The sequence below is a fragment of the Otolemur garnettii genome, unplaced genomic scaffold (assembly GCF_000181295.1).
Source record: "Otolemur garnettii isolate 467f Iridium unplaced genomic scaffold, OtoGar3 scaffold00063, whole genome shotgun sequence".
Lineage (NCBI taxonomy): Eukaryota > Metazoa > Chordata > Mammalia > Primates > Galagidae > Otolemur > Otolemur garnettii.
The window spans coordinates 4148063-4159710 of NW_003852458.1; the positions used below are offsets into that span (position 1 = coordinate 4148063).

The 11648-nt window shown below is 42.2% G+C and overlaps 1 protein-coding gene across 1 annotated transcript in view; it reads left to right on the top strand.

Annotated features, from left to right (window-relative positions):
• The window catches only part of IL7R (interleukin 7 receptor), a 19900-nt gene extending 10362 nt beyond the window's left edge, over positions 1-9538 (top strand). Inside the window, exons 3-8 of the mRNA XM_012807052.2 lie at positions 3157-3167; positions 4304-4461; positions 6225-6396; positions 7502-7595; positions 8524-8599; positions 8989-9538. Of these exons, the coding sequence (XP_012662506.1) occupies positions 3157-3167; positions 4304-4461; positions 6225-6396; positions 7502-7595; positions 8524-8599; positions 8989-9483 (1006 nt within the window). The 3' untranslated portion in view covers positions 9484-9538. The remainder of the gene's footprint in view (positions 1-3156; positions 3168-4303; positions 4462-6224; positions 6397-7501; positions 7596-8523; positions 8600-8988) is intronic.
• The last annotated feature ends 2110 nt before the right edge of the window (positions 9539-11648 follow it).

An 11648-nucleotide genomic window follows, 5' to 3' on the forward strand; every position in this document is an offset into this window, starting at 1 on the left:
TGCACACGTGCCCTTTCCTTCCTCACCTGGCCTGCTCCTTAATTCCCTATAGTCTCTCTGTATCTTCACCAGACTCTGAGTGTGCTTAGCTAACTTATCAAGTTATTTTACAAAGTAACTATGCCCTTTGTCATAGAGTGCACCAGAAGAAAGAGAACCAATAGGAGAGAGAGAAAGAGAGAAAGATAGATAGATAGAGATAGATGATAGAGAGGTAGATGATAGATAGATAGATAGATAGATAGATAGATTAGATTAGATAGATAGATAGATAGATAGATGATAGAATAGATAGAGACAGATAGAGAGATAGATGAGATAACAGATATATAGATATAGATAGATGATTGATATAGAGAGAGATAGATTGACAGAGATAAATACAGATAAATAGAAATAGATAAGATGATAGATGATAGATAGATAGATAGAGGTAGATATAGATAGATAGATATAGGTAGAGATAGAGATAGATAGATAGATAGATAGATAGATAAGAGAGATTTCTGTTAAGAATTTGGCTTATGTGAGTATGCAGGCTGGCAATCCACACAGCAGGCCAAAACCATAATTTCAAGAGTGTAGCCTTGAGTCCAAATTCTACAAGGCAGGAAACTCAACTAGACTTTCAATATTGCATTCCTGTGATACACTTGCTGCTTCTTCAAAGAACCTCAGGCTTTGCCCTTAAGATCTTCTACTGAATGGACGATGCTCATCATATTATGGGGGATCATTTGCTTTACTCAAAATCTATTGATTTAAATGATAATCATATCTAAATAAAGTACCTTTAGGAAGGTATTTGACCAAACAACTGGACACCATACCCTAACCTAGTTGACATATAAAATTAACTGCCACAATTTCTAAGAGACTTACTACTGGGGAATGAAGCACGACCAAATCTGATTTGGCCAATATACAGATTATACTTTGCCAAAATGAATGCTAATGACTACATTTTAAATAAAAGTGCAATGTCAGCACATTTCCTTTGGTTCTATATAATACTCATTCAATAGTGATATGAATCAGCAAATCCATTTAATTATCTGGTTATAAGTCAATGTTAATTACCAATTCACCATTTGGTTATCAGTCAAGTAAATCAAAACAATCAGAGAGACTGGGAATACAGAAACAAAAATATTTTCAATTACGGCTGGTGCCTGTGGCTCAAAGGAGTAGGATGCCAGCCCCATGTACCAAAGGTGGCGGGTTCAAACCCAGCCCTGGCCAAAAATTATGAAAAAAGAAAAATTCAATTATTTACAGATTTATGACCCTGAGGTGATTAAAGGTTATTTTTTCCCCCAAAAGCTCAGAGGTACTCTGATGTAGGGGATTTGTAATCCAATTACGATATAGCACTGCAATGGAACATTAACTATTTGCATTTATTCTACCTATTAGATGTCAAAAGTGGAGATTTATAAGAGAACTAATATAAGAGAAAAAATATTCAAAGTAACTAAAGATATACATTCTTTTGTTGGTTTTAAATACTAACATTATTTCTCTCCCAAGTTCCACCTCTCTTTCACCCCCAAAAGCAAAATTAAAGTTAAGAAAGCAACGTTCCTTACAAAGAGTGTGAACCTTCATTCAGTTTTGTCTCAGCTTTATTTTACTAAGATGGCAAAATACAGAGTAAAGGCAGAAGTTCCACAGGTGAACGATTATCTTGTGAAAAAGCAAAAGTAGTGGAAGAGAGATGAGACATTAGGCAATGGTTATGCTGTAGAGCACACAGTAACCTTGGCCATGGTGGGAGAGGAGGTAACTACAGTGTATCTCCAAGGACACGAGCACACTGGGTTTGGATCCTTTGGAGACTGGCCTTTACGGATGGATGTTCAATTTGTTCCCTGCACAGGGTCACCACAGCTAAATGTCCACCATTTGCATTGCAAATATATATTCCCTTCTCTGAGAGCAAACAGAGAAGGCAGAGATTTTGGTTTTCTGACAAAGTCCTACAACATCAGGGGAGAGCCCATTCTCACACGAACTCACACCAGCACACAAGCCCTGCATGCACATGAGCACAGCATGCTCAGAGCCTCCAGGAGACACCCTGCCACATCCAAATACCCAGCTATCACACACCCAGTGTTCTCAGAGGCCAACACGGTGCACCCCACAGCAGACTACAAGCCTGACATTCCTCATCTGAGAGGCGAGGGGAAGAGACAGGGTGTGTATTCTGCTGGGAGCACAGGCCTGCGAGGAAGGTGTGGTGTGAGTCTTCTGGGGCTTCGGAAAGCACCCTGGGCAACCAGGATGAGAGGTGTGCAGGCCAGTCTCACAGCAGCATCTTCTCCTGGTCCGAATGTGACATTTCATCAATGGAACTGCCTACCTTTTAACTGAATTTAAGCTCGATGCTCCTGATTGAACCCCAGAGTGAGAGCCCCCCACTGCAACCACTTGCTCCTTCATATACTTGCCCTTGTGAGGCTTGCAGGGGCAGCACCTCACCTTCCTACTTTTCTTGGTAGAATAGCTACGATTGTTCAGATTGTACAACATTATATTATCTTTTAACAATATTGCTTAAGGAATGAGCACCTTTTTCTAATTTGTTCAAAGATACTGTTGGGATAGAGGCAAGCCTGTCCAGAGAGTTCTTGGACAAGCCATGTGAAATTACAGGGTATAGAAACAAAAGCTAAATGAAGACCTAGCCTCAGAATCAGACAGATTTAAATTCTGTTAAACCATTTTGCAAGGGCCTGAACATAGGTTAACTAACTTCTCTGAGACAGAGTTTCCTTCTCAGCATGGTGGTGATAAATGATTGTCAAAAGGCAGGATAAGCAAAACACTCAGCACTGAGTAGGCGTGTGTACTTCCCTCAGTTCATCCTCTATTCAGAGATGTCACGGGCATCAGTGTAAGAAGGTCTTGCTGAAAACGGAATGAAGAGTAGAAATGGCCCGGCAGGTGTGGGAGGGTGGCCAGGTTCTGTGCTGGGCTGTTCCTCTACACCAGCAGTTCTCAACCTGCAGGTAGCAACCCACAGGAACTGTACTAAAGGGCATTAGGAAGGTTGAGAACCACTGCCACCCACCGCCTTTCCTCCTGCTCCCTTTACCTTCCCTTTGGGTGACCCATGTAAGGGTAAAAAAGGATAAATGTGCCCTTTTATAGGACAGCTGAGGGTAAAGAAGAAGTCACTTACTTTCAGTACCTCTAGGGCAAGGCAAGAGAAACTTAGGGAGTCACCATAATGAAAAAGTGACTGCAGTAATTAGGGCAAACTCTGCCAACAAGGCTTCATTTTATGGGGCCATTAAATCAGTCTAAAGTCCAGGTGAGATAGCCTAGAATGCAGCTCAGTCTACTGAGTGCAAGTATAATGAGCACACACCTTCTCATTAATGACTGGGCCTGAGACCAGTGACATGAAAAAAATAGGTTAGTTGTCATCCCCAGACAACTAACTTCCCAGGCTGTGGTTGATGAGCTGCCATGGGGCCAGAACAGGGACATCTCAATGCTTGTGTAGGAAATCAGTACCTTTCTCAGGGTTTGCTCTGCCTTAAATAAGACCCCCGTCACTCCAACAGCATAGCCCATATGGCACGTTGGAACCTAAGGGCAAGTTTGCAAGGCAGCCAGACAGAGCCCAAGAGCAATCCAGAGTGAACACAGCTGAGGCTGACAGAGGGGACTCCCTGAGGCCACTCAGAAGTTACAAGTGAGGGCCAGGACACAGACCCTCCACATCTAAGTAGTTGGCATGAGGGGCAAGGCCTCCAGGATAGAGCCCAATTTTCTTGGAAGAATGAAGGCTCAAAGTTTAAATATTGCTGGATTCAGGATAGTTAGGAACAAAGTTCTCCAGTATTGAAAAGGCAAAAGAGAGTGGGCTTTAGTGTAAAATGAATACTAACTGCTATAACAGATAAACCCCCAAACATATTTCTCACTCATATCAGAGTCAAAATCAGGGTTTCTAAGCTGTGGATGGAGCTCCTGCAGGCAGCGTTCAGGGCCCACTTCCATCTTGCAGCTTCACCATCTTTGGTGCAGGACTCCATGTGCTGGCAGGGGACTGAACACAGGAGTCACACCCGGGTGTGGGCTGGGCCAGGGGTGGGAGTGCATCTACCTGCAAGGGAGGCTGGGAAGCGGGGCCTGAATTTGGCCCTGGAAGAAGAGATGATTTTCTGAAGAGTTAGCCATTTGCAGAAGCAGAAGGGGTCAGAGTGATCTTCAGAGAAGATGAGTTTCAGATATTACAATTATTTCTTTGACTGCCCTTTATACAAACTCCATTTGTTCTTCTTTCCAGTTAAACCAGAGGCTCCTTTTGATGTAAATGTTGTCTATCGTGACGGAGCACATGACTTTGTGGTGACATTTAATACATCACATTTGCAAAAGAAGTATGTAAAAAAATTAATGCATGATGTAGCCTACCGCCAGGAAAAGGAGGAAAACAACTGGATGGTATGTACATTTATAAAGTAAGACCTTTTTAAAGTTACGTGTGTTATTGTCCTAGACATGCATGTACACTGGGAGGGCCTAACAATTTTGTTTTCAAAATGTGCCTCTACTGAAAGAAGCTTCCAACCAGATAGGGCTTCAGGTCTCGCAAAAACCTGGATCTTCCCTGGTACAGACAGTTCTAGCTCTGATTATTTTTTTGCTTGCTCTAGTTTTTGTCTTTAGGGTATTTCTAAGTTATTTGGATAACAATATGGATTGAGACTAAAGTGATCCTCTTTATGGATCAACCTCAAAAAGTGTGATATCTTATGCCACTTTCATAGGGAAATCAAACAAAAAAAGTATCACAGCCACGGTAGGATTTGCGGGAACATGAGATAAGAGGAGATGTGAAATATTTCCCTTTGTTCTGTTTTTACTTTAAAGCCCAAGGTCTTACTTCTTTATAAAGCAACTTAATTTTTACCTGTCATAATGTGGAGGGTTATGATTCCTTGATAATGGAATGACTGAGAAGACCCTAATATATATTTTGAGGAGGAGGTAAGAGAATAGATTAGGGTCCTGGATTATCAGATTTCTAGTATAACTTCTGGCCTTTCTGTGCCACAAGGATAGAAAATAGATAATGGTTTCTCTTTCACAGGCCAGTTTCTCTTTCTCACTTATTCCTACTGTCCACTTTCTTTTCTCAAGCCCAGACCATCTTTGTCTGTGTGCAGTGTGCTACTCATGTCGAGGGAAGGCCTGCCCCATCCACCTGCTTTCTCCCGTGACCCACATGCCCCACCCCTGCACATGCACAGACTAGGTGAACTTGACCTGCCCTCTTTCACTAGTCATCTGAAAATCATACCAATGAAAAAGCAGCTTTAGTGGTAAAAAGAATTGAATAAATGGTACCAGAATAATCACTGGAGGGAAGAACCATTGGGGGGTAGAATTAAATGCCTAACACCCTTCCTCTAACGATAATAGCTGATTTAAGGAAATTATATAAAAGTGAAACTCTCAACAAGCTAAAAAGAATATCAGCACATGTTTATATAATCATGACATGAAAAAGAACATTCTAAGCATCAAATCTGTAGAAGAAAGGGAAAGATAGATACATGTAACGACATCAAAAGTAAAGGCTTACACATGGCAACACACACAATAATCAAAATCGTGAGGCAAATAGAAAATTAGGGTTAAACATAAGAACACCGATTATCAAATACATACAAGTATGAATTAAAATGGACTACTTTTTACCTATCACATTGATAGAGCTTTTTTTTCTTTTAAGCACAGTGTTAGGAAGACTATTGTCTGTATATTACTAATGGCAATGCAGAAAGGTATCTTTCTGGAGGGAAATGATTCCTGATCAATAACCTAACCTTTCACCTCCCTTGGCATGTGAAAGGGGAGAGGAAACAAAAAAGATATTGAAACATAGAAAGGAAGGTGGGAGGCTGGGGATGATTTATACCCACCTGGAGTAGGAGGGCCCAATTCACTGGAATAAAATCCCATCACGTCACTCTCGCCCTTGGCTATTCACAGTATTATCTATGAGCTCACAGACTCTGGCACTAACTCAACTGCTGACTCCTCCACATAGTAAAACTCCTGTGTAACAATTATGAGAGAACCTCAAGACAGTGTGTACTTGACTACAAGGGTTCCCCTTGAAATGACTTGAGAGGTCTAGGCAACACCTCCTCTCCTTTCCTTTCCATCCTGAAAATGCAATGGCACTTTTTACTCTTTAGCACGTGAATTTGTCCAGCACAAAGCTGACCCTCCTGCAGAGAAAGCTGCAACATGATGCAATATATGAAGTTAAAGTCCGATCCATCCCTTACTCCCTCGACTATTTTGAGGGCATCTGGAGCGAATGGAGTCCTAGTTACCACTTCAGAACTCCTCCAGTGAATCTTCCAGGTGAGGAGTGGGGGTAGTTTTTGTTCCCCAACAGTGTTTGGTGTGTTAAAGTGTAGGAGTCGGGCCCCTTCTCCATGGTCTTCTTACACTTTCTTTGTAGATCAGCCTATCTACTGGTTTCACTCCTTTTTTGAAAAATTTGGAAGTAGGAGGTGGTGTTCCTTAACAGCTGATATTAGTGCAGGTTGTCTAGAGTAATGTCCTGGGTATTCCTGGGAGCTGCTAATAATTCTGAACAAAATCCCCTCTCACCACCTCCAGCTAACCATGTTAACATGGAATCCTAATATCTGGTATCTCTAGGACCCCACTAGGTAATACGTTTGTTGATGGCAGGTGGACAGGCTGATGTGACTGTCTTGGGTCTCATTTTTCAGAATGATGATGATATGCTTGGAGGCTAGGAATTGAGAGTGGACAGGAGAGCCAGAGAACATGGCTTAGGCAGCCCCAGCACCCCACATTTACCTTGCCTGTGAGGGGGCAGATGAGAGAACTCTTCTATCATACCAGCTTCCTGTCCCTGGAACTTGCTATAACTACAGAGTGACCATCTATCTCCTTTTCCCCTGCTCTGGTCTGGCGTCTTTCCTTTGGTGAAAAGTTGAGAAGGGAAGAGCAGGTGGTACCTTTGATGCTAGATTATTTTACATTTCAAGTGGCGGATGTTCTGGGCTTGGTCACCCAAATCACTGACACTTAGGCCAAAAATTTTTTTATTTTTGTTGTTTGGGATTCATTGAGGTTACAAGAATTAGGTTACATTGATTGAATTTGGTAGATAAAGTCCCTCATATAATTGTGTCCTACCCCCAAGAGGTGTGCTATATACCATGACCCCCCATCTCCTTCCTCCTCCCCTCTCCCCGCTTACTTATTCCCCTCCCCTCCCCCTGTATTAGCTCATCTACTATCTTCATATTAGAATTGAGTACATTGGATTCTTTTTCTACCAATAAATCTAGCACATCATTCTGTTTATTGATGAGCAACTTTCAAGAAATAATAAATGGGCCCCCATAACTAAATAAACTCAGAGCATCCTGAACATCTATCCCTATGCCGCCTTACTCAATGCTAACTATGTTCTATCCTTGTATTGCAGAGGAGATGGATCTTGTGTTACTAACCATCAGCATTTCGAGTTTCTTCTCTGTGGCTCTCTTGGTCATCTTGGCCTGTGTGTTATGGAAAAGAAGGTGACTTCCTTCATCTATTCAGCAGGATGATTATGTGGGATCCCAGACTTCAGAACTTGAGTTCCATTTATTGATATGAAAACTGCAAAGAGGAATAAGGCGTTTTAGGAATTATAGTGCCAGGATCACTCTCCATCCTTTGGCATCAGTGAATTTCCACAGTTGATTTCATAAGAGGCAAAAATATATAAACTGGGCATAAGGCAAACCTTTTCCCCAAAGGACAAATTCTTTAAGGCAGCATTTCCCAAGATTTTCCTCTAAAGTATTCTAACAAGTATAGAACGTATCACCTATGGCAAATGTAGGATTCACCTAAGTCCTGACTTTCAGCACAGATTTATAGAACTTTTGCCATGATAGGGCACTGTTTGTTTCATCATAAAAATTATGTTTTAATTATGCACCATTTATTTAATATTCTAGGAATATGCCCTCAGCACAGAGCTAAATAATCGCAGGATTACAAATACCTAATTTGTAAAGTACTAAGCAATTTCCTCTAGACAAATTAGGAAATATCCCCCACTTCCACCAAAATTAGGGCAAAGGAATTGCTGCCAGTGAAGACAAGGACTAAGACAACAGCCCTCAATTGGAGTAAATGACCAGCCAAATTGTAGTTCCAGAGCACCACAAAGACACTTCACCACAAGCCTCTTCTAGGGCTCTTTCCCAGAGGCTTGTTGATGTCATGTCTTATTCACAGAGTAGATTACTAGTAGTGGTCTCAGGCACAACCCTCCTTGAATTAATAGGGAACCCAGCCCCAGAGAAAGCAAGTCACTTGGCTATAGTGACCAACTTTAGTGGGACAGCCAAGACTAGAAATCTACTTCTCTGCTTCCTGGCTCAGAATAAGTGGAATGTCTCTCTGTGCCTGTACTCTGTGACACTCACTTCATTTACTGATGTCCTCTGATTTCAGGATTAAGCCTGTTGTATGGCCCAATCTCCCAGATCATAAGAAGACACTGGAACAACTGTGTAAGAAACCGGGAAAGGTGAGTGTTTTGTGATCTTACAAAAGCACTAGTTGGCAGTATCCCAGTCACCAAGAATGCTCTTCCAGGACAATGAAAAGTTAAGCCTCAACGTCAGGTCTTTTCTGCATCCCATAACTAGGGTCCATCGTAAGCCCCTGGCTGCAGGAGGGAACTAAAATGAGACACAAGTCTCAGACCTTCTGGGCTTCCCAGGGCTGGAGGGCACAGCCAGTAGACACTTTCAACCCTGAAGTGTTGCAGCACCTCCAGAAGCAAACTGAGAGGCATGTGGGCAATTCTCTGATGTTCCCTGTCTGAAGGCTGTCTAGCCCTTTTCCTAAACTGGACATTTGGTGATACATCTCTCTCTTGTACCGTCTGAATGCCTTCTCTCTTTTTCTATGCAGAATTTGAATGTGAGTTTCAATCCTGAAAGTTTCCTGGACTGTCAGATTCACAAGGTGGATGGCATTCAGTCTAGAGATGAAGCAGAAAGCTTTCTACAAGAAGCGTTTTCCCCACAGCTAGAGGAGTCTGAGAAGCAGAGGTTTGGAGGGGGTGTGCAGGGCCCCCGCTGGCCATCTGAGCATACAGTCATCACTCCAGAAACTATTAGAGGAGAGTCACCCCTTGGGTGCCCAGCCAGGAATGGCAGTGCATGTGATACCCAAGTACTCTCCTCCTCCAGGTCCCCAGAGACTGGCCAGAATGGGCCTCATGTGTACCAGGGCCTCCTGCTTAGCCCTGGGACTACAAACAGCCTCCTCACCCCTCCATTTCCTCTCCAGTCTGGAATCCTGACATTGAACCCAATTGTTCAGGGCCAACCCATCCTCACTTCCCTGGGACCAAGTCCAGAAGAAGCCTATGTCACCATGTCCAGTTTCTACCAAAACCAGTAAGTAAATTGTGAGAAGACAAGACTGAGCCCACCATGACCAACAAAGGTGGTGGATAGTTCTAGAGCTCCCACTCTCCCTCAACAACACAAAGAAGAGAAAATTGACAAAACCCCACTGGATGGTCTACAGGACTCTGAAACATGGCTTTGACCATGCCAGCCTGGTTCAGTGACCCTCAACATGACAAGAAACATCCTGCTTCTATCATGTTGATTTGGTCACAAGGTGACTCTGTGATTCAATTATTTAAAAAAAAAAAAAAAAGCAAGAAAGAATGAAAGGAAGAGCCAAGAAAAGAGTGGAAGGGTGAGGAAGGCAAGACAAAAGCAGGAAAGGAAAATAAGAATGATAGTTGCCATTATTAGGACTTGCCACCTACCAATGCTGCGCAAGTGCTCTACACGCCTTATCTGTCTTCATCATCACCATAGTCCTGGAAAGTGAGGGCAATTATTGTTATTCTCTTTTAATAGATAAAGAAATTGAGAATTAAGGGATTAAGTAACTTACCTAAATTGCTCACTCAGCGAGGATGGAGCCAAGATCTGATGGCTGAGAGTCCAGCGCAGTTCCCTGAGCCATGACCCTTCCTCTTCACTAGGCATTACCCCATTCGTGAGTACACAGGGAGATCACATAATTTATTATCCAAACGAGGTGTGACGTATTATAGCCAGCTATGTGAAAAGAAGGTAAAGAAGGCAAGAAGAAGCCACAAAGCCCATTTGATTTCATTTTTCTGAAAACAAGTTCAAGAGGGAATAAATTAGAAGCCCAGTATTTCTCTTGCTAGTTATCAAGACCACACTCCTCTTCCTGCCACCACACTAGCACATTTGAACAATAAGGGGGGACTAATCCCTCACATGTTTATGGACATTTCCCCAATTCAATGTATCCCCAAATTTTCCTAAGTTCTAATAGCCTTGGATGTTACCACAAACCTCAGGGATAAGGAGTTACATATGCAATGAGAGGACCAACTGCGACCGTGTTACTGAAGATACACAGAAGAGATGCATTATTAACATTTGAGATTTGTCCTCTTACCTTGCTTGGTCTGGATGAATTTCTAGTGACTAGCTCAAACCAAGTCAAGGCGACTGAGCAAAGTCATCTCAGGGGAGTACAATTGACCCTTTCTCCCCCATCCCCCGGACCCTGGCTGTTCACAGAACTGAAAAAAGGTTCTTCCAGGTTTTTTGTTTGGGGGTTGTCATTGTTTTTATGTTAAATTTTCTTCCTTAGAGAGACTGTTTTCAATATTTTAATTTTGTTATTTGTTTTGTTTTGTGCTGTGTGTGAATAGGGTTTTAAGTTGCAGACTAATGGGCCTTGTCTGCTGGCTTCAAGCACTAGTGGCAATCAGGCCATGTTATTCTTCAATGAATGTTTCACTTTCCAAAGTGCTCTCCTCTACATCAGTAGTAAAAAGCACAACTCCATATAATCCCTGAGATTTGCTTAGGGCTTTGTGATTTCTAAAACACTTCCCTAAGCATTCTTTTCCATCTCCTTGGTTGGTATTCATGAAAAGCCTGCTATGTGCCGGCCATAGTGTTAGGCACAGGAGGTCTAAAGATAGATAAGGATGGTACCCTGTCTCATGAAGTGTATAATCCAACAAAGTGACAGCTTTGTAAATAAGTTATCATCATAACACAAGATGCTATAACAGAAGTATATTGAAAGTGCCCTGTTGGAGATAGTCATGGAAAAATACCACTAAATAACACAGATTTGCCTGGAGGAAAAGTAGAACCTTCCTGGCATGAAGTAGCAGAAGACATTTCCAACCCGTGGGAAATGGGAGCCAAGTCTCAAAGAGAAGGTTACAAAAGATCTCCTGCCCAACCAAGGTCTTTGGTACCTCATTCACAGAGATTCTTTTTAGTATTTTATTATTATCTTTGGGAACTTTTGGACCCAGAGAAGATAGGTAAACTGCTCAACCTCACATGAAGTCTAAATTGGGAGCCATAACTTCCTATCCATGATGTAAACAGACAGATGACTAGAGAGGAAGAAACATCGAGTCCCTCCAGCTCTAAAATCTTCTGCTTCTTGTTGTCTGGCAGACGTCATCGCTGAAATTTAGTGTCTGTCTGTATTGGAGGCATTTAAAATCCACACATTATACTCTTGTCACCATAACGGCTGCTAAT